Below are 27,070 nucleotides of genomic sequence, written 5' to 3'. Positions count from 1 at the left end.
TTGCTCTTAATAAGGAAGTTATTTACTGATAAGGATACATATTCTTTACTACTGTTTTACTTTGGTGACACGGTAAAATTCATTGTGTATTTCAGTATAGAACAGAATTTAGCAAACACCCTAAGTTTAGACAATTGTGAAAACATCTATGCTTCCACCCAAGTACACAGCCAAACATCCATAATTCACATATGTTCAAATACCTTTTTATTCAAGTCTTCAGCTTTTTTCCCACCCTATCTTGGTTTACCAATGGAACTGTATTTTAATTTTGTCAATGAATTTTTTTGTTGTTTTCTTCCATTTTTTTGCCGTAGCAGGAATTGCCACTATATTCCTCATTGATAGGTACCGTTTTGTCTATCACTAAAAAGTCTTTCTGTTTGCAAAGTAATGAATTCAATATTGCATAACTTCTGACATCACTGAAAATATATTTAAAATTATCTTCATGTTTTATTTTAAAAATAGGCTAATCTGATAGCTTTATAGTTTCATTAACTAATATTTCAAAGAACAATACATACTTAAAATTATAAGGAACTAGTAAAACATGCATGTAACTTCTTATTTCACATAATGCTAATAATTTTGGTTTAAAAAATCAGCTGGTATTATGACATCTAATTACATGACCATTGCTTTTTTTCTTGTAATGAAGCAAATAAATTGCTAAAATCAAGGGTAGAAATATCAGATGTTATATTTTAAAATCTTATGCTTGTATTTTCATGACTTATGTTACATATACACAGTTTCTTTGCAAGATTCTTTTAAGCCATGTGCACATTTTTGAACTACAGTTTGTAATAACTTATCCTTAAGTCCACTTAACTGGACATAGTATATAGCCATATTCTAAAATGGAAAAAATTATGGTAGGAGTGTTGGGAATCTTCTGAGCTGTGGAACTCTTTATCTTCCCTTGGGATTCCACCTCAGAGAACTCATGCCAAGTTTACCTACTGAACAAATATAACTTCATTGCTAATCTACATTATGTTACAATAGTTTATTTTTATTTTCTTTTTCTTTGGAGGAAATGGGGGAAAAAGCCTCCCAAAACTCCTCCACCAGAAAGTCATAAAAACAAAATTGGGGGCTCAGGACATAGGTCAGTGGAAGAGTGCTTGCCTAACATACCCAAAACCCTGTGTTCAATGCCTAGCAATGAGGAGGAAAATAGAATACTGAAATCACAGTGAGGAAAAGTGAGCAAGTAGGTGGAGCGTATTTGAGATAGGAAGATAGTTACTTCCTATCTAGCTTCCTTGAGATAGGAAGACTAAGCTATAACCACAAGGTAGAAAGGTAGAACCTCAAACTCTTGCAGTTAGCTCAGGATCATGTAACCAAAGTGGACCTAGTTTGGGAGTGCCCCCTGGCTTCCATCAGTAGCAATTACAAGTCCTTTCTGGTGAAAAGCATGCCATTATTCTATCAACTCCTAGGATCTTCACAAATCAAGACCCAACAAACAGCTCACCTCCAGAGATTATCAAATTTGTAGGGAAAAGTCATCATGATAAAGAATCAGCAGATGTGAAAACAGATTATATTCGCAGGTCTTCAGATATTGATGATGAGAAAGAGAATGTAAAGTAGCTATTGTATGTGACATGATTTTTTTCAAATGAAGAATTTATGATTCTTTCCTTAATTGGGAAGTAAGAAGTGGATTTACCTCCCCAAAAAACACAAATTTTAATCTAGAAAAAATATAAAACAAAAGTTTTTAGGTTTGTACTATGAATGGTGTGACACTGTGACCCTGAGATAAAAGAGAGTGAGTTTCACATTCTCTCTGGTTTTCTGCCTGGGGACCCTTTACAAAATATAATACTAACTTGTGGAAACCAAACAGAAGAGCAGTCTGGATGGAGGATAAAATAATCTTAGTTCGGAGATAATGAAGCAACTGAAATTTAAAGAGAGAATACCAGAGATGAGGGAGCTGTTCAGAGCAGCTGCTCCAGATTTTTGCCTGGATCCTCTTGCTTATTTAGCTGAATTTTGAGCTGAATAAGCATTAGGTGAGGCTCTGCTAAAGCCTGGCAGAGAACAGCCGCCCTCCAGAAGCTGGAATGGACATTCCATAGGTTACAGATTGCTAAAACACATTAGAGTTCCACCAAGCAAGCAGAGAAACTTTGGTGAACTCTGATCATTCAGTAAGACCCTCCAAAAGGTTACAATTTTGAAAAAGTATTACACCAAAACCCAAAAGGGTTATAATTTAGGGAGAAGGATACACTAGCTCTGGAATACAGGCTACAGTCAACATATCTACACATAGTCTAAAATCAAGCCTCAATAACATTAAGCTGATCTGCCAATTAATCAACTAATGGTTAGGGGGAAAAAACTAAACTCAGAAAACAAAGAGCAGCCAGCCATGCTGCTGCATGCCTGTAAACTCAGCAATTTGGGAAGCTAAGGCAAGATTGCAAGTGCAAAGCCAGCCTCAACAATTTAGTAAAGCTGTAGGTAACATCAGGAGAACCTATCTCAAAAAAAAAAGGGGGGGGGGGGCAAAATCAACATTATAACAATATCCCATCCAAACTCTCATAGCATTCATAATGGCCAGTATACAATAAAAGTCTTATTAGATATTACTCATTCTACTGAGAAAAAATAGAAAAAAAAAAAAAAAAAAAAAAACAACCAGAAACACAGGCATTGGAATTAGCAGAATTTCATAAATATGATTAAAGACTTAAAAGAAATGTTGGGCATAATGAGTGAACAGATAGGGCTTTCACAAGAGATATATTCTATAAAGAATCAAGGGAACATTTTAGAACTGAAAAACTCAATATCAGAAATGTTGATATTTCTGATATGAGAAATTCACTAGATGATAATAGATCATAGACTAAAAAATAAAGGATCTGTGCTTTTGGGAACAGATCATTATAAAGCATAAAGAAGAAAAGTACTTATTAAAAAAAGAGAGACAAAATCCTCAATGTCCCATTTTTAAAAATAAAATCAAGCAACCTGAAGTGTGTATATTTGTAATTCCAGGAGAAAGCAGAGAGAGAAGGGGGCAGAAAAAAACATTTGAACTAATAATGGTTGAATGTTTCAAATTTGATGATCCATATGCTAATCTAAGGCATCATTATGCTGATCCAAAAAGCTGAGTGAATTCACATGAAGGATAAACAAAGAAAACCAATCCCAGGCATATAAAACTGCCAAATAACAAAGATAAAGAGGAAATCATAAAACTAATCATAAAAGAACACAAGAAGCAAAGCAACTATTCAGCGACAATAAGGATTTCTAGTCAGAAACAATACAAGCCAGAATTCAATGAAATGGCATCTTTAAAAGGTAAAAGGAAAGCAATCTGCAACCTAGAATTCTATATCTACTAAAAACAATTTTTAAAAATGAAAGCAAAATAAAGATATTTCCAGATTTAAGTAATGAAGAGAATTTGTCATGAGCAGATATGTTCTAAATTAAATGCTAAAGGAAGTTTTCAGACCAAAGGAAAATAATACCAGATGGAAAGTCAGATCTACACGAAAGGATAAAGAATGGAGAAAATGGTTAACATATAGATAAACAAAAAGATGTTTTTTCTCATTCTTAATAACTTTAAAAGATAATTCCTCATTAAAGCAAAGGCAATGATAATGAATTTAAATTGTTTAAATAAAATATATGACAAAATAAGACTGTTGTAAGACTCACATTATACATGAATTGGTATAATATTAGTTCAAGGTATACAGTGATTAGTTAAGAAGGTATGTTACACAAATAATTTCATAAAAAATTTCTGCCTTCTTACACCAATTGTACATTGAAAGTAAATGAAGTATGTATACTTCCTGATTTCAAAACTTATCACAAAGCTACTGTAATTAAGGCAGTGTGATACTGTCGTAGGGAAGATATACAAGTCAATGGAATATAATGAGAGTTCATAAATAAACACCAACCCTTATGGCCAGTGATTTTCAGTAAGTGCCAAGACAATTGAACAGGGGAAAGAATGGTCTTCAAAAATGGTCTGGGACAACTGGACATCTACCTGCAAGATGAATGAAGTCGGACTCCTACATCAGACCATCTACAACATTAATTTGAAATGAACCATGGACCTAAACGTAAGAGCTAAAACTGAAAAACATAGGAATAAAGCTGCATGATTTTGTGTTAAACTATGGTTTCTTAAATATCACACCAAAAGCTTAAGTTCAAAATTAAGTTATATAATCATTGAACTTGCTTAAACTGTAAAGCTTTTGTTCTTCAAATAGTACCTTTGAGAAAGTAAAAAGGACAATCCACAAAAAGGAGTAAAGAGTTGCAGATCACATATCTGATAAAGAACTCTTATCCAGAGTTCTTTTCTTAAAATATATATGACAAAGATAAAAAAAAGACAACTCAATTACAAAGTGAGCAAAGTAACTGAGTAGACATTCTTCCAAAGAAGACATAAATGGTCTATAAGCACCTGAAAAGGTATTCATCAGGAAAATGCAAACCAAAACACAATGAGATGCCACTTCATAATCTACCACTAAAGCTAAAAGAGGAAAGGAAACAATGCACGTGAATGAGGATGTGGAAAAAGTGACCCCCCTCATACCTTTCTGGTAGGATTGTAAAATGGTACAAGGTCTGTGGAGTTCCTCAAAAAGTAAACAGAGAGTTTACATATAAGGTAGCAATTTTGCTCTAGGTATATATCCAAAAATAGAAAAAATTACAAATTTCCACACAAAGACATGTACACAAGTGTTCATAGAAGGATTATCCCTAACAATCCTAAAAGTGGAAAAATAAAATGTTAATAGTTGAGCAGATAAACAAAATGCAATATTTTCCTACACTGGAATGGTATTCAGCTTTAGAAAGGAGTTGATTACTGATACATGTTACAAGAGGTATGAACCCGTGGATCATAGACCTGAATATAAAACTGAAACTGTGAAAAAGTCTAGAAGACATAAGAGAAAATAGTGACTTTGGATGAGAGAAAATTTCTTAAATATTAGAAGCATGACCACTAGAGAAAAATCTGACAGATTGAATTTCATCAAAAGGAAGAATTTCTGCTCTTTACTTTCAGAAGAATAAAAGGACAAGCCACAGACTGTGAGAAAATGTTATCAATCACATAACTGATAAACTACTTGTACACAATAAAAAGCACTCAACATTCAAAAAAATTTTTTTTAATGAACAAAAGACTTGAACAGGCACTTCACCAAAAAAAAAAAAAAAAAAAAAAAAAAAAAAGCCCACAGAAAATAATCGCTTGAAAATCTGCTCATATGATTAGTTAATTAAAGAAATGCTCACTGAAACCACAATAACTTACTATTACATACCTATGAGAATGGCTTTTAAAAATAAATAAAAGGAAAATAACAAATCTGGCGAGGATGTGGAACATGGGGAACTCTCTGACGTGTTGGTGGGGTGGGGACACAAAATGATTTAGTGGCTTTGGGGAGTGGTTGGCCAGTTTCTTTTGAAGTTACATGTGCTTTATATACAATCTAGCAAACTCCCCTGGATGTTTACACAAGTGAAATCATAACTTACATTTCCACAAAGACCTGGATGTAAATGTTTACAGTGGCTTTATTAGTAATTGCCCAAAACTAGAAACCACCCAATTGTCTTTTGATTGGGGGAATGAATAGAAAAATTTTGGAATATTTACTCAATTGACGATCATGCAGCGTTAAAAAGGAACACATGAGTGAATCACAAAACAATATACATGCTTCTCAAAGGTATTATGTTAGGTGAAAGAAGCCAGACTTAAGGGGATATCTACTTTCAATCTGCTTACTGACATCCTGGAAAAGACAGAAAAGACACCAGTGTTTGTCAGAATCTGGAGCTGGTCAGTGCAGTCGACTAAGCACAGTGCAGGGTCATTTTAGGAGTGATGGAAGGGCACTACTTTCTGTTCATAGTGGTGGTCATGTGACTATGTTTATTAAACTTACAGAACTGTTTACCAACAGAGTGAATTTACCTGTATGGAATTTATATCTAAATTTAAAAATGGAAATTAAAAAAATCCTTATTGCAGGGGATAAAAATATATATATAAAGAATAGCATAAGAAAATTGAGCATACTTTAATAGTATTCTCATAAAAATAATTGAGAGATTAAAGAATAGGCAATATTTAAAGAGCTTATACCTTGTGTTTTCTAGGTTTTATAAAAACATAAATTAACAAATATTTGAGGGATAATGTAGGTAAATCAGAATAAATAAAGTAAAATATACACCCAGATGCCATTTAGTGAAAGTACAGAACATCAAAGGAAAAGAGATGTTAAAAGCAGGTGGAGAAAAAACAGATAACCTGTGGAAACCACAATTACAATAATTATAGTTTCTTCAGCAGAAATGAAAGATGCCAGGAGATGGAGGGAAATTATCTTTAAAGTGCTGAACAAAAATAACTGTCAATCAAAATGTTTTCACCTGAAAAATCCTTATTTAATAAATACAGGACAATAAAGATATTTCTAGAGAATCAAAATTTACAACCATTTACAACCACAAGACTCTACTAGAACAACTTTAATATTGCACTTCAAAACGAAGAAAATGACTTTGAAAGGATAGTCTGAGATAGAAGGAAGAATGGTGAATAAAGACATTGGGAAAATATGTAGGCAAATTTAAACAAAATCAGTCTGCATTTACTGATGATATATTTACTTTTTAATTTTATGAATTAAAAAGGAAACAAAATACTAGACTATAATAGGTTCTTATTTAGGATCAGGTGCTCTTAGTTAAACTGTTCTAAAACTCTTCTACTGTTTGGAGGAGAGGGTTAAATAGTTGATCAACTTTATATCTTGCGAAGTGTGCAGAAAAAAATAGGATAGTCACTAAGAGAGGAGAGGACATTCAGAGCAACCATAGGACTTGCATATGAATGACAGTGTGGGAGGATGAAATAAGAAAATCAGCAGAGAAAGAAATCAATCTCCACAAAAAAAAGAGGAGATTTGAGAATATGGAAAGAAACCTGACAAACTGAAGTATGATGTAAGATAGGAAGTGAGTCCAAATATGTTCTCATGTAAAGATTACTTTATAAATTTACCTGTGAAGAAAACAGAAAGTGTTAGGTTAATTTACTAATTTGCTAAAAGAGTTAGAAATGAAAAATGATCATTGTAGATTAGATAAAATCGGTCAAGTGAAAAAGCACTATTAGGGATTTAAAAAGGTCCCAACATAAAGAAACAAGGCTCCACTTTGAGGAAGATTTTAAATTATAAATGCACCTACATTGTCCTTCCAATGTTTGTACTTAATAAAATAGTCTCAAGATATAAAACAAAAAGTAGTACAAATTGACTAGCTTGTCATCACAGTGGGAGGCTCCAATGTACTTTCTGAATTGTCAGTTTAGGCAGACTCTTCTTCTGATGAATGTGGTTATACTTGATGTTCTTAACTCCAATTAGAATGGCTACTATCAAGAACACAAGCAATAATAGGTATTGGTGTGGATGTGGGGGAAAAGGCACACTTGTATATTGCTGGTGGAGTTGTAAATTGTTGCAGTCACTCTGGAAAGCAGTGTGGAGATTCCTTAGAAAACTTGGAATGGACCCACCATTTGACCCAGCTATCCCACTCCTTGGCTTATATCCAAAGGACTTAAAATCAGCATAATACAGTAAAGCAGCCACATCAATGTTCATAGCTGCTCAATTCACGATAGTGAGATGTGGAACCACCCTAGATGTCCTTCAACAGATGAATGGATAAAGAAAATGTGGTATATATACACAATGCAATATTACTTAGCCATAAAGAAGAATAAAATTATGGCATTTGCTGGTAAATGGATGGAATTGGAGAATATCATGTTTAGTGAAATAAGCCAAGCCCAAAGAACCAAAGGCCAAATGTTTTCTCTGTAAGTGGATGACAATACATAATGAGAAGGGATGGTGGGGCTGGGGGGCAAGAGAAGAATGGAGGAACTTTGGATTGTGTAGAGGGAAATGGGGCAGGAGGGAGTGGGGGAAGGAAAGATAGTGGACTGAGACAGACATCATCACCCTATGTACATGTAGGATTACACGAATGGTGTGAATCTACATTGTGCACAACCATAGAAATGAAAAGTGGTACCCCATTTGTACCCCATTTGTGTACAATGAATCAAAATGCAGTCTATAAAAATAAAATTAAAAAACTCGATGTTCTTATAGAGAGAAATACCAGAAAGAGCAAGCACAGAAGAGAAATTAAGCAGGATTCCCTAGCAAAAGGGTGATTTGCTCAGGTTTTTTTCTGACCGTCAGAGCAGACATACCACCTGTAGATCAGGAGTGTGCTGGGACCATGGCTCAGTCAGCTTTAAAAACAAATGTTGCAATTTAGATTTTATACACAATTTAGTAGGAAAAATCATTACAAGATTGGTGCCAGTATCTTCAGATCTTACTTTAGAAATTTTCTGAAGATACCACTATCACATATTCTCATAAGAATCTTTTGCATAAGAAAGCACATTATAAATGGAATAAATTCCAGTGTCTGAAGTACCTATTTCCATTCTTCTTTCCATATGAACTGGTCAATATGGAATCAGAGAAACTCCTTTTTGTTTGTTTTTCTAAAAATATTTTGCTTCTTTGTGTTTTCACAAATTGTGTCTAATATTCTACATTAATTCTAATGATTTTACTTTGTAAATTTATAATTCTACTTTTGACTTATAACTCCTTTCTACAGAATTTTTACAGATGGTAATAATTATTTAAATTTACTGCCACTGTTGAGAGATTTAAAAATTATTGATTCTTTTTTTAGTAATTTATTTGCATCTATTGAATTATTTAAATTTTCTATAAAAAGTGCTCAGAGACTTAAAATTATCTGGTCAAATAACAAGCAATACTCAGTATAAATAGAGTGGAAATAAACTTGGTTGTGTCATTGTAGGAATGAGTGTGTTCTCTGCTTCAAATTTTAATGAATATGAAAATCTAATCAGATTTATTGAAACTTCATCTTCAAAAAAACTTAATTTTCTTCCTTTTTATTTATGTCACAGCTTTAGATATTCTCTGCTTTTTTATTTTTCTAAATATGTTGACTTTATTTTATTTATTTATTTATTTATTTACTTACTTATCTATTTATTTGGTGGTACTGGGGATGACTGAACTCAGGGCCTCACATATTCTAGGTATGTGCTCTACCACTAGGCAACATCCCCAGCCCTTTTTAAAATTTATTTTGAAATAGCGTCTTGCTAAGTTGCCCAATCTGACCTTGAACTTATGATGCTGCTCTCTCATCATCCCAGGTAGCTGGGACTATATGTGTGTGCCACCATACCTGACCAGTGTATTGTTTTGAATGAAGCAATGCACAGATTTCTTGTTATTCTCATGTTGTACAAAGCTTCATATTACTGAACTGTATTTTATGATTTTTGACCTGATCCCTATATCATATTAGACTAATGGGATCTGTAATAATTTCTGATTCAGGAATTGTTTATTGTCTCCAATGTCAAATTATCAATCTTCCAGTAGTAGAGTCTCACCTTTTAGTTGAATTTATGCATCCAGAATATAGACTCACTTTACTAGCCTCTCTTGAAACCTGATGTGGTCATTGACAAAATTATGGACACCAGGATGTATAGGATAAATGGCTATATGAAACTTATAGGAAATGTCTTCCAAGTGAGGGGCATATCCACTCACTTTCATCATTCTCTCGGGGCAGAATGTGTATCATGAAGTAAGTTTGGAGATGGAGCCATGGTTCATTTCCCCCAGCAACACTGTGACAACATATGTGTGTCTTGTTTGCTGGGGAAACCTAACTTAGGTTTTTATTGGAGGTTGGTCTCATAATATTCACTGTATAACATGTACCCAAATTCCAGAGTAAAGCAGATGTTATGCATCATACTGTTTGTACAAACAGTCTGGGCACAGTGAGCCACTCTTGTCAGTTTTGATAAAGATGGAAATCTTCCCTGAATCCAAGTGCCCAGACTTTATAAAACTAGCAATTCAGACCCATATTAACCTTTTTCTGCATACAGTTTTAGACTGGTGCTTTATTGCCAAGTTGAAAACAGACTAATCTAGCACATGACACAAAGAAAAGCAGAAATGGGAAGCTTACAGGTAAAAAATAAACAAATATTCATCATAGAAGTGATTATTGTGCCCACTACAGTTTGGGTGCCTTAGCTCAATGCCATAGATTTTCTCCTGAATGTTAGGACGGATATATCATTTTCAGGAGAAAATGTCTCTGTTCTTATGAAGGTACCTCTGCCTGTCTGATAGGCTGGGAAACAGAATTTAGGTATATTGCTGCAAAAACTGAGGCCATAAAACCTACAGCAATTTGCTGTGATTGAGCCAATCCTTTGTACTGCAGAGAATGATGGTGGTTTGTAGTCCACGTGTATATTTGCATTTAATACACTTTGAGTCAAAGCAAGATGATTTTAAGAAAATCTGGCTCCATGTTGAGTTAGCAATGTTATGAGAAATCATGACCCAACTTTCTTTATTTTTAATTTTAATTATTCAAACATATGAATTATACAAACTAATGGGCTGCACTGTGACATTTCCATCCCTTCATATACCATACTTTGATCATATCCATCCTTCCTGTTGGCCTCTCTTGACCTCCTCTCTCTTTCACCACCCTGATCCCTTTTTCATTCCCTAGCCATCTTCTACTTTTCCCCAGTTTCTAAAAATGAGACAGAATGTGTGATATTTATCTTTCTGTTTGGTTAATTTTGTTTAATGTAATGTCCTCCATTTCTATTCATTTTCCTGCAAGTGACATGATTTCATGCTTCTTTATGGCTGAATAAAGTGGTATTATGTGTGTGTGTGTGTGTGTGTGTGTGTGTGTGTGTGTGTGTGTGTGCGTGTGTGTATCTCATACTTTATTTTTTTAAATCCACTCATCTGTTAGTGGGCATCTAGGCTGATTCCTTACCCTGGTTATTGTGAAGAGTACTTCAATAAATAGGGGATGCCAGTGTCTCTTTTGTATGTTGACTTCATTTCCTTACGTCATATAATTGGGAGTGGCATCCTGGATTCTATGGCAGATCTATGTTAGATTTTTTGAAGAAACCTCCACTTGAACCAACAGTTCAACTTTTTTGTCTTTGCAGTACTATGAATTGGACCCAGGGTCTCAAACATTCCAGGCAAGTGCTCTACCAATGAGTTACATCCCCAGGTCTTTTTTTTTTGTTTGTTTGTTACTACATTGCCCAGACTGGCCTTGAACTTAAGATCTTCCTCCTTCAGCTTCCTGAGTAGCTGGGATTACAGGCATGCCGCCATGCTCAGCTCAACTTTTTATGATACTTTTCCCCTTCAATGATGATACCAGTGCAGTTAAGCCAAAAATACTTTGTAAAAAGTGAATACTATTTTTTCTACTTTAGAATCTAAGCCATTTTAAAGTAAATAAAGAAATAAATTCTTTGACGAACAGAAAACTCACGAGTGGGGATTTGCTATGTTCCGCTGTTGGAGCCCTATCGTTGTAATGTTTCTGACAATAATTGTTTTTTTTTTTCCCCTTGTGATCTTATATTTCTGATAGGACATGATTGAATTGGAAATTGCCTCTATTTTCTTTTTTTAAAAAAAAATGGAAATCATTCTCTGTGATGTTGTAGAAGCAACATTGTTATATTTTAAAATTATTTAAAAATTAACTTAGTGAAAAGAGATCTAGACATATCAAAATAATATATTCACGAATGCTGGACTGGAATCTCATTCTTTTTATATTTGAATGATCATTTTGATAATGACTTATTTCATAAAATAAAATGGACTATAGTAGTAATTTGTAAACTTGTACTCAGAGTGACACTGTCAAATGCTGTGATATACACACCTGAAAAGGTCAAGAGATGTTGGGACTACCAAATCAAGTACTTTGGAGGCAAGATTACCCTGAAGGGTCTTTTGATATATAAAGCACCTAGTAATACAGAAAAAGAGATACTATAATAAATGTTTCTTTGAATGTATAGTTGATATCATTAAAAAGGAAGGAAATCCCCAGGAGGCAAAAGATGAAGCTGCGAACCAGAATGACTAGCTTCAGCTGACAGGATGATTTCTAAGTCTTTTGACAATGTTGACAAAGTTGTGTTTTGAAGGTAGTTGGGGAAATACAAGGTTTTGAGTCTGTCTGAAGCCTAGGAGTTGAAACTGAGACTGTCACTTAACTGATGCAACATAAATTTGGTTACTTGGGTGATGTTGAGGCTGAAATGATTCAGGATGCTGACAGGAACAAGCCAGGGCAACTCATCAATGACATGGGGAGGCTGAGAACACACATTTCTCTTTACATATTTGTTTGTTTGTTTTTGTTTTTGGTACTGGGGATTGGACCCCAGGGCACTCTATCACTAAACTACATCCCCAGAACTTTTTACTTTTTATTTTGACACAAGGTCTTGATAAGTTACCTAGGCACATCTCAAACATGTGATCTCCCTGCTTCAGCCTCCCAAGTAGCTGGGGTTACACAAGTGTATCATGACACACTATCCCAATTGAACAGTTTTACTTTTAACTTATCCCTGATAACATTTACTTGCAGGGGCACTTACCCCTTGGTTGCTCCAAGAGTGAATTGCTCTCTTTTGCTAAGAACCTGACCACAAAAAGCCTACATTCGCTATTGAACATCGTTCTCAGTTGAGCATGTTCCAAGTCACATTTGATTTCTCTTTGTTTTCAGGCCACATTTACAGGTAAAGATGAAGACTGTGACTATGGTCCTGTCTACTTTCGAAGAACAGACATATAGCCTACTATTTTCCCAAAGGAAATAGAATGAAAATTGTCACTAAATTAAAAAATAGATGTCTGTGTTAGAAAAGCCAAGATGACTTTCTAGTCTAGTTGCAGGTAATACCAAATTAAAAAAATGAACCATGCTGTAACCTAAATAGTCATAGGTAGGAACTAGACCCAATTAGTTTATCTACTTTATTGTTTTTGATATTGTGTGTTTTTAATCTTACTCTCAGATATCAGCAGGCAAAGAAATGAAATCTCAACAAGATTCCATTGAGCTGATAAATTCAGGACGTGTATTAGCAAACTATAAAGCAGAGATGATAATAATAGTTAACACGTATTAGTATATAAAATGCTTAAGTACATTGTTTCAATTAATTTTTACAACAAACCTATAAATTAGATATATCAATATTTTATGAAGGAAAATTCTAATTCTATTCTATTCTATAGAATCTTGTTTACATAGTTTATCTGGTAATCTCAAACATGAGGCAAAAAACATGACATAGTCACTAGAATAAATCTTTAAGTATAAAACATGATTGTGACAATACAGGTAACATCAGCAGGTATTTCCAAATTAGTCACAAGAAGAATAGGTAATATTTGAGCCTTTATAATATGTCCAGATTAATGCTTAGCATTTTACAAATACAGTAAGATTAATTTATTAGAAAAAAATTGTAATTTATAGTCTATTTCTGTTCAAACTTATGCTTTCTCAAGAATATTTGATCCTTGAATGTTTTGTATCTCTTCTAATTTTTCATTATCCCTTTTAATTTGTTTCTTCTCATTAGCTTCTAAATAAGATCTTTTTGATCTTAGGAAAGAATTTCCCTTCATCCTTCACTTTATTTTCCCATACAACTATCACTTATCTCATGCTCCTCATTTTTACTACAAACTATCTAGAAATAAGTGTCCATGTGTGTCTCAGTTTCCTAACCTCCCATTCACCTGTCCATCCATATGGAGATGGGCTGCCAGACCATCTTCTAAGATTGATTTGCTGCTGCTGAGGGGATGGTGTTCTACAGAGAGCCTCCATCTGTCTGTCTGCTACTTCAGGGTCTACCACAGTTGCAGCTGTCTTGTACAAAGTCATGACCTTCCTGTGGTATCCCACATATGGAAAGGGAAGGTATAAACAGATCCAGCATTTTGGTCTGAAGGAAGATAACTGATGGGTGGCATTTACTCCAGAGGCCCCCTCTGACTGGCTGAAGATTTTGTCAGGCCTATCTTGCAATTTTTCTTCCTCTTCCTCAGTCTTGCTTCCTTCACTTCCTTTCACAAGTATTGATACCTAATAAACATCTTGTACCACAATTCTATCACAGTCTCTGATTTCCAAAAGCCTAGTTGGGGACACCATTGTGACCAGCTTGTGTTTTTTTTTTTTTTCTCCCAGAAAAAGAAGAAGAAAATTTTGTTGCTTCACTGGCAAAGGAGAAACACAGGGGATTCCTGTCCCAAAGACTTTGATTCTGCCCATCAGCAGGAACAAGGAGCTTTTAGAGAGGTGACTCAAAGGTTACATTTCACATGTTCTCTGTTGGGGTTGGAGTTCAGAGATAGTCATTTCTGAGATCTTCTGGTACCATCCCTAAAGTCTGGATTACTTATTCCTATGGTTGGTGTGTACTCAGGGACAGAAAAGTCTGCCTAGGATGGGGAAGAAAGGTAATTCTGTTTCCCCTGACATTAGGAAGGGGGAAAGATTAGAAAGGAGCAGGGGCGGAGGAAGAGAAAGAGACATGTCTATAATAAAAATGAAGTGGCAGAGCAGCAAGGGCTGTATTCAAAGCATAAAGTGGACCACTGTTAACATTTCCCCATTGTCAATTTCTACATTCCATTTCTATGGAAAAGTGGGTGATGACATCTCAAAACCTTCTTTCTGAAAGAGGGTGAAGTTGGGGAAAGTAACCCAAAGTCCTTGTTCTCTATCAGGTGGGGCATGGACAGTTAAGTTTATTCAGCCTCAGAATGGTCCAGAGGTCCACTGGCAGATGGCAGGTGACTGGACAAGGCATACATGGGGCAGGGATCATGCTAAGGCAACAATAAACAAGATAGCAAAAGCAATTAGTATTTCAGGCAGTCTCTGAAAACCATGAAAACTATAATTCATAATCAATTAGCTTGGTTTTGATTGCTTCAGTGAATCTTTCTAAGGACAACAGTGACTTGTATGTTGATAAATCTAATAGGCAGAGCTCAGTCATCAATCTACTACAGTCCTTATGGCATTTGAAACAGTAATTAAGAAAAAAATTAGTGTCAGTCTGCTGGATTAACATGCTCCTTGTGGACACATCATTAATTTATTCTTTCATTATCAATATATAATAATGGTGCTATGGTTTAGATATGAGGTGTCCCCCAAAACTCATGTGTAAGAGAATGCAAGAACATTCAGAGGTGAAACAATTAGGTAAATAAGAGCTACACCCTCATCAGTGGATTTTCACTGACATGGATTAAGGGTAGTAACTGTAGGCAGGTAGATTGTGGCTGGAGGAAGTAGGTCACTGGAGAGTGTGCTTTTTGGGTTTATCTTTTGTCCCTGGTAAGTGGAGCTCTCTGCTTCTTGGTTGTCACATCCTGAGGTGCTTTCCTCTGCCACACCCATTTGCCATGATAGTCTGCCTTTATCTTGAGCTCAGAGCTATGTAATTGACCAACCATGGACTGAACCTCTGTAACTGGGAACTAAAATAAACTTTTCTTCTTCTAAGTTGTTCTTGTTAGGTATTTTGGTCATGGTGACACAAAAACTGACTAAAACAACAGGCTTCAAATAGCATGCAAATTATAAGAATATAAAACAAATAAGACAAAATTCTAATTTTCTGAGCGCTCTGTTAATATTTTGTTGGACATGGAGAATGAAAGAGCAGAAATAGAGCAACTTCCAGGTTGTGAGCATGGGTGACTGGATGATAGAGATGTCATTGAGATAGAACTATGGGAGGGATGATTTAAGGCAGAAAGAGGAAGATTTCAGTTCTGAATCTTAAGAGTTAGAATTATTTGCAGGACATCACATATCAATGTCTTCAGAGTAATTTTAACAGAATCCAAATTGCAGGGAGCTGAATATTGGATATTACATGAGAATATGAAAAGGAATAAATAGTAGTGGAGTGTTCCCACATCTGGTTTGTATTGAAGTTGTATTTACAACTGATTAAAAATGAATGATAAAGTTCCTTTCCAGATTCAGATTCAGTTGATCCCAGGAAAAAGATGTGTATTTCTATAAACTTTATAGCTGTATTGTGGTGGGTTTGGATTCTCTGGAAATCAGTCATCAAGATGGGGTAAAAATGCAAGGATTTTCTTCTGATGGGCAAGGAGGAATACATGTGTGAAAGTAAGTTGGGAAAGAGCCAGGGAAGGCTCAGGAGTCATTAGTCATAGTCAACCCCAGGGAAGGTAGAACAGTTGGGTAAACTCTCAAAGTGCTATGCAGGTAAGGAAGGTTTAGCAAGGCTTTCAGGGAGTCCTCAAACTAAAGTTGGCCACTTAAGAGAATCTTTATCATGCCTTAGTACCCCTGCCCTGTTCAGCCATCAGCTGGAACAACCTGTGAGAAGCCAGGTTTGGGCGCAAATACGATGATGGATTTCAGAACACAGCAGCTGAGTTCTTTGGTTCGTTAAAGCCCCATAGTTAAAGGTTTTAGAGTCATGTTCTCCAGGCTGCCACATGTATTATAGCATTTTAAGACGATAGGATAAGAAAAGGAAGCTTGTAATGGGATGCAATTGGCGAAGTATTTGGGTTTGGGGCAAGGTTTCTTCCCCGGCCACCCCTGGAGAGATTTTAATATATTTGTAAGTCTGGCAGGGGAGAGGGATATTCCCATTTGGAGGGGTTAAGTATGAAGAAGAGGAAGGGAAATAGGGAAAGACAGATGGTGTGAGAGAGAATGAAAAAGAATGAATTATGGCGGAAGAAGACCCTAAAGAAAGCAGAAAGAAATAAGATCAAAGGTTGTGGCTTTGAATTTATGGTGTGACATCTTATTTTCTGGAATAGCATCTGGACTTGGATGAATGTTGGGGGCCGTAGGTTGTAGGGGTTGAAAGGAAATGTGCTTAGTTATCTCAATTTCTAACAAAAAACAGGAGGCAAAGTATCAGAGGCAGTGGTGGAAGGCTGGTCTTAAGTGGTGCCTCCTCCTCTGAGGCTGCAGCAGGAATGGTGAGGATGGGTTCAGAGAAAGACTCTTCTGCAGATGTGGGTTCAAGTTAAGGGATAGAAAGGCTAATGACTGTAGTGATTTTATGAAGTAGGAAACAATGGTTTTCTGCTGAAGTGAATTTTTTTATTCGTAACTCTTATTGCCCAACAAAATTCCACATGCAAACTCTAACAGAAATCAAATTTAGTATATTGAAATTCTTAAAATATATTTTTATATCAAGAAAACTCAAATTACTAAAATTTGGAATGAACAAGGAAATATCACAACAGACACGAGTGAAATACAAAACATAATTAGAAGCTATTTTGAAAATCTATACTCCAACAGAACAGAAAACCTTGAAGACATCAACAAGTTTCTAGAGACATATGAATTACCTAAACTGAACGAGGAGGACATACACAACTTAAATAAATCAATTTCAAGCAATGAAATAGAAGAGGTCATCAAAAGCCTACCAACAATGAAAAGTCCAGGACCAGATGGGTTCTCAGCCGAGTTCTACAACACCTTTAAAGAAGAGCTCATTCCAATACTCCTCAAAGTATTCCATGAAATAGAAGAGGAGGGAACCCTCCCAAACTCATTCTATGAAGCCAATATCACCCTAATACCTAAACCAGAAAGAGACACATCGAGGAAAGAAAATTTCAGACCAATATCCTTAATGCATATCGATGCAAAAATTCTCAACAAAATTTTAGCAAATCGCATACAAATATATTAAAAAGATGGTGCACCACGATCAAGTGGGTTTTATCCCAGGGATGCAAGGTTGGTTCAACATCCGGAAATCAATAAATGTCATTCACCATATCAACAGACTAAAAGTTAAGAATCACATGATTATTTCAACAGATGCAGAAAAAGCATTCAATAAAATACAGCATCCCTTCATGCTCAAAACTCTAGAAAAAATCGGGGTAGTGGGAACATTCCTTAACATTGTAAAGGCCACCTACGCTAAGCCCATGGCCAATATCATTCTGAATGGTGAAAAACTGAAAGCATTCCCCCTAAAAACTGAAACAAGGCAGGGATGCCCTCTTTCACCACTTCTATTCAACATTGTCCTTGAGATTCTAGCCAGAGCAATTAGACAAACCAAAGAAATTAAAGGGATACGAATTGGAAAAGAAGAACTCAAACTATCCCTGTTCACTGATGACATGATTATATATTTAGAGGAACCTGGAAATTCCACCAGAAACCTCTTAGAACTCATAAGTGAATTCAGTAAAGTAGCAGGTTACAAGATCAATGCTCATAAATCCAATGCATTTTTATACATAAGTGATGAATCTTCAGAAAGAGAAATTAGGAAAACTACCCCATTCACAATAGCATCGAAAAAAATAAAATACTTGGGAATCAATCTCACAAAAGAGGTGAAAGACCTCTACAGTGAGAACTACAGAACACTAAAGAAAGAAATTAAAGAACACCTTAGAAGATGGAAAGATCTCCCATGTTCTTGGATAGGCCGAATTAATATTGTCAAAATGGCCATACTACCAAAAGTGCTATACATATTCAATGCAATTCCAATTAAAATCCCAATAATGTAACGTACAGAAATAGAGCAAGCAATTATGAAATTCATCTGGAAGAATAAGAAACCCAGAATAGCTAAAGCAATCCTTAGCAGGAAGAGTGAAACAGGGGGTATCGCAATACCAGATCTTCAACTCTATTACAAAGCAATAGTAACAAAAACGGCATGGTATTGGTACCAAAATAGACAGGTAGATCAATGGTACAGAATAGAGGACATGGACACAAACCCAGATAAATACAATTTTCTCATACTAGACAAAGGTGCCAAAAATATGCAATGCAGAAAAGATAGCCTCTTCAACAAATGGTGCTGGGAAAACTGGAAATCCATATGCAACAGAATGAAACTAAACCCCTATCTCTCACCATGCACAAAATTCAACTCAAAATGGATCAAGGACCTTGGAATCAGACCAGAGACCCTGCATCTTGTAGAAGAAAAAGTAGGTTCAAACCTTCAACTTGTTGGCTTAGGATCAGACTTCCTTAACAGGACTCCCATAGCACAAGAAATAAAAACAAGAATCAAAAACTGGGATAGATTCAAACTAAAAAGCTTTCTCTCAGCAAAGGAAACTATCAGTAATGTGAAGAGAGAGCCTACAGAGTGGGAGAATATCTTTGCCACTCATACTTCAGATAGAGCGCTAATTTCCAGAATCTATAAAGAACTCAAAAAACTCTACACCAAGAATACAAATAATCCAATCAACAAATGGGCTAAGAAATGAACAGACACTTCACAGAAGATGTACAAGCAATCAACAGATATATGAAAAATGTTCAACATCTCTAGTAATAAGAGAAATGCAAATCAAAACTACCCTAAGATTTCATCTCACCTCAATTAGAATGGTGATTATCAAGAACACAAGCAACAATAGGTGTTGGTGAGGATGTGGGGGAAAAGGTACACTCATACATTGCTGGTGGGGTTGCAAATTAGTGCAGCCACTCTGGAAAGCAGTGTGGAGATTCCTTAGAAAACTTGGAATGGAACTACCATTTGACCCAGCTATCCCACTCCTTGGTCTATACCCAAAGGACTTAAAATCAGCATACTACAGAGATACAGCCACATCAATGTTCATAGCTGCTCAATTCACCATAGCCAGATTGTGGAACCAAGCTAGATGCCCTCAGTTGATGAATGGATAAAGAAACTGTGGCATATATATACAATGGAATATTACTCCGCCATGAAGAATGATAAAATTATGGCATTTGCAGGTAAATGGATGAAATTGGAGAATATCATGCTAAGTGAGATAAGCCAATCTCAAAAAACTAAAGGATGAATGATCTCGGTGATAAGCGGATGAGGACATATAATGGGGGGTAGGAGGTGTTAGCGTTAGGGTTAGGTTAGGTTTAGGGTTAGGGATAAGGAGGGTGGTAAGAATGGAGGAAGGAAGGACTGTATAGAGGGAAAAGAGGAGTGGGAGGGGAGGGGTGGAAGGGAAAAAAAATAACAGAATGAATCAAACAATATTACCCTATGTAAATTTATGATTACACAAATGGTATGCCTTGACTCCATGTACAAATAGAGAAACAACATGTATCCCATTTGTTTAAATAATAAAAAATAAATAAATAAAAACAAAAAAAACCAAGGTTATTAAAGATATCATATATACATAAAGATTATCTTTACATATATCCCTTAAAATATAATTGCTAGATTAATGACAAAAATTCTAAGACTTTTAAAATAGTTTGTTAAATCACTATCCTAAAAGATACTACCAATTCTTATATAATAGCTTAAGTCAATGTAAATTAATAAGGACATTACCTATACAACAAACAGGTCATGAGACTAATTTTCAATGTCTGTACTGACTCCATTTTAAAACTTTATAACAGCCCAGTACTACAGAAAAAATCAAATCATGTATTTGGTAAAAACTTCTTATATTTTAATGTTCTTTCCAACTCAACAACATTGACTTTAACAATAGATAAATTTATTAATCTTCCTGGCCAAATAGAAATATTTATTAAGTCACTTCTTATGGTTTAAATGCTTATACAATGCTAGGCCATTGTCTACAATTTAAGGATAATAATGCTCCAGTTTATATCAATCTCATCTTACTCCAATTAGAATGGCTATTATCAAGAACACAGGCAATAATGGATGTGGGCATGGATTTGGGGAAAAAGGCACACGTTTACATTGCTGGCGGAGTTGCAGATTGGTGCAGCCACTCTGGAAAACAGCATGGACATTCCTCAGAAAACCTGAAATGGACCCACCATTTGACCCAGCCATCCCATTCCACAGTTTATACCCAAAGGACTTAAAATTAGCATACTACAGTAACACAGCCACATCAATGTTTATAGCAGCTCAATTCACAATAGCTAGATTGTGGAACCAACCTGGATGCACTTCAACAGATGAATGGATAAAGAAACTGGTGTATATAAACAATAGAATATTATTCAGCCACAAAGAAGAATAATATTATGGCATTTGCAGGTAAATGAATGGAATTGGAGAATATCATGCTAAGTGAAATAAGCCAATCCCCAAAAAACAAAGGCTGAATGTTTTCCCTGATAAGTGGAGAATGATATATAATGGGGGTAGGGGGGTGGGGATTGAGAGAAGAATGGAGGAACTTTAGATTATGCAGTAGGAAATGAAGAGGGTGTATGAAAAATGGTGGAGTGAGACAGACATCATTACCCTATGTACATGTATGATTCCATGAATGGTATGAATCTACATTGTGCCCAACCATAGAAATGAAAAATTGTACCCTATTTTTGTACAATGAATTAAAATTCAGTCTGTAAAAATAAAAAAACAAATAAGTTAAAAAAAGAATATACTTGAAAAAAAAGTAAAAAAAAAAAAAAGAAAAAGAAAAGGAGACACCAAAATATTTCATAATTGAAAGGAATTTCTGAGATGAGTAGTTTCTAATCTGGGGAACTCTGGCCCTCATATTCTATAAATTGAGTGGTAGAAGCTAATGACATTTTCAAATTTTGAAGTGCCTAACAGAAATCCAGTTTTACCTCTATGAAGGCTTTGGGCTCCTTTTTAATTTAATTTTTTAAATTCAGTGGGGTTTTTACAATAATAAAACACAGGCAATACATTAATGATTATTTAATCAATGAATCTTACAAATGGACAAAGGCTTCTGAAACATGTCTCTGGGGTACAAGCTTGAGGAAATTGATAGTGAAAAAAGGTGGGAAAAACTGACAGTGTAATCCTGTGTTTTACAGATGAGGGCCTCATCATGCCTCATTAATGGAAAAGCCAGCATTGGGATTTGCTAATTTCATATTTTAGAAGCTGTGGGGAAAATTACCTAATGTGTTCCTTTCTTGGGTGTCAGGGTTTTGCACTTTGTGTCATGCAGTGTAGTGTTCTAAGCATATGAAACCCAAATGCTTCACATTTGGGGGCATTTGCTCTGGGAATGAGTATGGATAGGGAGCATTTCAGTACAACACAAGGATGCGTTAATTTTGTGCTCTTTCTGCCAACTTTCTAGTAAAGTGTTAAACTCTTTTTTTTTTTTTTTTTTTTAAATCTGCAAAGGCAATTGAAAACAAAACCAAAAATCTTTAAGTCTTTCTAGTAAGGAGGTGCCATAAAAGGCCAGTTATTTTCCAAGGTCCTTTTTTTCCATTCTTCAAAACTGTAGGGTGGTCTCCTTCCTATCTACTCTAGTTACAATAGTACTTTAAAAAAGAGTACAGAATTAAACTGTTAGCATATGAATCTGCAAAAATAAAACTTATTTTAGTCTTTGCTACCATTTAATCTTAGATGCACATAATGAATGCATAATGTTCTTATCAAATAATTAACATATATTTGCAATTAACAAATGGGGACAAACTTTATACCAAAGTTACAACTCTGTTATAATTTCTGGAAACATTTAACCCATTAGGAGAGTAGGATCTAACTTTGGCTTTTGAAAAGAAAGACAATTCAAGTAGAGAATATATGATACTATCATAAGTAGAGATGCAAATAACAGTGTTCCTTCTTGTGAATTGTTTTAAAACTTTCTTCCTTACATTCTTTATTCTTTTCTGTTACTTTTTGGACAGGACAGTGATTTCTTCAATGGTATTCCTTTTTTTCCTTCTTTTTATGGGGAACAGAGGGAGTAGGGGAGATTATCTATTGATGGTCTAAAAGAAGTATGTTCACAATTGTAGACAAAGCAAAAATGGGATATTTAATAATTCTTACATCTCACTAACACAATCTTTTGAGATATTAATTAAGTAGACGATTTTCTAAATTCAAAATTTCAAAACTTTATAAAGATTACCAGCATTTCATAACGAATGATAAGAAGTGGTTTTGTGCATTCATTTTTCTAAGATACCCAATAAAACATGCCAATTAAAACTCAGACTTCATGTTGGCAACTGATAAGTGTGGCAGAATGAACAGGGCCTACTGCTAGTCATTGTCATAGATGCAACCTGGAAGAAAAAGAGCACAAATTTAAGTACAGTTACATAAGATGCATATTTTTAAGTGTTCTAAGGTTAGAAATATCGGTGATATTTGGTAGTTTAGGATTAAAGTAAAATGGGTTCATTTTATGGAAAACTAGTTAAACTAAAGGCAATGTATTTGACTTTCACTGTTTCATGTACAATTCCAACTAAATTTCTGGACAGATTTAAACTCACCATCAAAATGAGACCCAAGAATATTTTATTTTATCTGGCACTTAATTAAATGTAAGATTAAAAACACAAAACATCGGTATTACATGCTTAAAAGGCTAAAGGGCAACCTCATTATCACTATGCTCCCCTTCAGCTGAGAGGAAATTTAAAAATCACAATTTAGAGATGTACAATGCTTACACTCGTACATACTAGGAATATTTGTTATGAAATAAATACCTACTCATTGACTAAAAATGATGTTTATTTGGATTAAAGAATTTTAAGATTTATGTACAATGAAAAATTCACCAAATATTTGTATAAAACATCTCTTTTCAGAGAAAATATGTAAGAGCTGCTTTAAAACATTTTTTTCAGTCCTGTGTGAATGGAAGACTCCACGACCCCAGAACATTTACCTTTCCTAACATTTTCAAGTGGCTTAAATTATGATTAGATGGGAAGGCACTAATTAGTCCAACAAGCCATTTTCCAATATTGTATAGATAATACTGTAATTGTAAATTCTTGTTACTGTTCTCTGTGGTGGGTGCTGAGACTTACCATCAGCGATATCATCATAGATCTCTCCATCACTGTAAATATAAAAAAAATTTTTATTTTGTAGAAAATGTCTTCCTAAAATTAAAATAATATATAGAAGACAAGGGCAATGATGTGATTTTTATCTAACCCAAATTGTGAGAAGCTACATGTTATACATTTGGAAGTGACAAGAAATTTCATATTCATCTGTGTTTCTTCTTTCTTGGTTTATTCAATCCTGTTTCATTCTACAAACAGAGTAAGTGAAACAGGCCTGGGAGCACACAGACTCTGCCCTGTCTGCCCATCTTCACAGCTGGGTTTCCTAAGAAATGTGGTCGAACTGAGCAAAGGGAACAGTCAGGACATAGTCCTCCACTGAGGGCCTTGATTAAACTATAACGAATTTTTATAACCATTAGTAACAGATTCAGACTTTTACTTTACATTTCGAATGTTAAATGAAATATAATAATCTCTGGCAAAGGAAATGGCTGTATCGTTTTTACATTTCTAAGTATAACTTATCAATACCAATTTTAAAATAAATAACTATTTGCTATAGAATAGGCAGTCAAGATACGTTTATTATGGGGATTCTTATACTATATGATTCTATAAATATTATTTTTTATTAGAGACAGCATCTATAATAGTTTTGGCTACTTTCATACTTTTTGGATTTAGCCTGGTCCTGAACCTCTGTGAAATATTTTATTCAACAAACAGATTGAGTCCCTCTTAGGTAGCAGGAGGCATAAATATGAATGAGATGCAAGCTTTGATTTTAAGAAGCTGATAATCTAAAGAGAGATAGAGTGGTGTATAAATAATAAAAATAGAAGGCATTATAAATAGGATCACAGTCTTGAAATACAGGGTCCAGTTTCAAGTTTCACAAATGTAAGATGGCTTTGTCACTTAGACCAGACCCACTCCCGACTCCTGTCCTCTCTCTGTGCTTTATCATGGAAGCAGCAACAGCCCTTCAAATTGCTGCCAACCATGACAGATGCGATGAGTTCCCCATGTCTTCTGTTTGGATCCTTTCTCTGAGAATGAGGGAGGGTTTGGCTAATATAAATCTGATGAAAATGAAAGGAGGACAGATTATCCTGTCATTTATTTAATAAGTGTTTATTATGTGGTGAACCAATAATTAGACAGTATACTTTCTATAGTCTCTCTTTCTTTCTTTCTTTTTTCTTTGCACTATTGGGGACTGAACCCAAGGACTCACACGTGGTGGGCAAGTGTTCTACCTCTGAGCTACATTCCAATCCTTTCTTTTGTTTTATTTTGAGGTAGGGTCTTGATAAGTTTCCCAGGCTGGGATTGAATTTGTGATCTGTAACTGGGATTACAGGCATCTATATTCTCTCTTAACCATCCTGTAATAATCAAGGATGAAGATGTTGTTCTCCTTGCCGCACATTCTTTCCATAAAAATTTATCTTTCTTTAAAAAAAGAAACTATTAAAAATCCCCCTATGCCTACCACTGTGATTAATGTTGTAAGAGGAAAAGGATATTATGATTTTTTGTTTTGACTCTCTAGTTTTCTGATAGCTGCCTTAACATTGATTTGTTTATGATTGGTGTCAGATTGTGTATGGATAAACAATTTGTGAATCTTCTTTGATTTTTTTTATTATGCTGAATTCTATAAGTCTTTGTATTGGTAAAGATGTAACCTAATAATGGAATTCATTTCTTGCACTGGGTTTCTTGCAGTAAAACCTTAAAACATTTTGGCGGACTCCAATGGCACACTAGTACCAGACTGTGGCAGACTGTGACAATATCTTATTCATAAGGATAGAAGAATCATTGACTACTATTTTCTTTCTAGTCTGCTTCCAATAAAGGCAACACAACAGTTTACTGTGCCTGTTGTGAGTATAGAAAAATTCTGTCAGAAGCTGAACTATAAACTGTTAACAAGGGATATTAGTACTTATTGTATAGATATTATTTAGCCCCTAATTAATTCAATTCAACCACTATATTAATTGGTAAGCAAAATGCAGAGTATTAATGAAAGAGTTAGTGGTTTTGACATGTCTTTGCTGTTTCCTGAGTGGAAAACCCAGTGAGTATATAGAGCTATGAAGTGTATAGTCATGAATGAGAGGGGCTTTCTGCCTATTTAAAAGTGACACTTTAGAAACACCTTATTATAAGTACCACCATATTAACATTAGTATATTATTTTTAATTTATTTATGATAGCCTGGAGGTTATATTATTTAAATTATATTAGAATTTTTTAAAAAAATATTTTTAGTTGTAGATGAACACAATACCTTTATCTTATTCATTTATTTTCATGCAGTGCTGAGGTTTGAACCCAGTGCCCCACATGTACCAGGCAAGTGCTCTACCACAACCCCAGCCCTAGAAATCTTTCTAAAGAAAATAACAGGATTCTTTTTTCAAATATGATAGGAAAAAATGGCCTTACTTGTCGACCAGATAACTCCGAAGGACATAGCCATCTATGAAGAAAAAAGAAAATAAATTTTATTTACAGGTATAGGTTTGAAGAATCTTTAATATCCATTTTAAGAAATTGTCATACAAATAGTTTTTATAATGTATTGGATAATTTTATGTCTCTGAATATGACCCATTTTTCTTATTCATGTCTAATTTCTTTCCCTCCTTTTCTCTCCTTTTCTCTCTCCCATGTGTCTCTTTTCTCCTCTCTTTACAATTTTTCCTTCATTTCCCCTTTGAAGTAATTTTTTTTTTTTCATCTAAGCTATGGCAGATCAAAGTAAATGTTTCCATCAAATTTATTTCTTCAAGGTGTTACTCACGTGAACCAGTTTTAGGAAGAATTTAGTACCATAGATTACAAAAGTCATTAAATACAAATACTGAAAATATTACCAGACCTAAGACTTAGATTTTCAGAGTTTATTGTACTGAGCAGAGTCAAAACTGTGTTCAACTCCCCTTTTCAGATGCCAGTCAGGTAATGGCTCCTTGGATGGTGGTGATGGGGAACCTCCTAATGGTAGTAAAACAGCTCTCATACTCACAGAGATTCCTTAAAAAACTAGCAATGGAACGATCATATGACCCAGCTATCTCACTCTTCAGTTCTAAAGAACTAAAAGCAGTATATTATAGTGATAAAGCCTCATAAATGTTTAACCAAGTTATGGAACCAGCCCAGATGCCTGTCAACAGAGGAATGGATAAAGAAAATGTA

The 27,070-nt window shown here is 34.8% G+C and overlaps 1 protein-coding gene across 5 annotated transcripts in view; it reads right to left on the bottom strand.

Moving 5' to 3' along the window:
• Positions 1–21,748: 21,748 nt before the first annotated feature.
• Positions 21,749–27,070, bottom strand: part of FYB1 (FYN binding protein 1) — a 159,002-nt gene continuing 153,680 nt past the window's right edge. For all 5 annotated transcript variants that reach the window (XM_079144456.1, XM_079144459.1, XM_079144457.1 and 2 more), the window contains 3 exons: positions 26,315–26,348; positions 23,869–23,900; positions 21,749–23,109 (listed from right to left, as the gene is read on the bottom strand). In XM_079144456.1, the coding sequence (XP_079000582.1) occupies positions 23,087–23,109; positions 23,869–23,900; positions 26,315–26,348 (89 nt within the window). In that variant the 3' untranslated portion in view covers positions 21,749–23,086. The remainder of the gene's footprint in view (positions 23,110–23,868; positions 23,901–26,314; positions 26,349–27,070) is intronic.

The sequence above is a fragment of the Sciurus vulgaris genome (assembly GCF_902686455.1).
Source record: "Sciurus vulgaris genome assembly, chromosome: 6".
Taxonomy (NCBI): domain Eukaryota; kingdom Metazoa; phylum Chordata; class Mammalia; order Rodentia; family Sciuridae; genus Sciurus; species Sciurus vulgaris.
This window is presented reverse-complemented; position numbering and strand designations above follow the sequence as displayed.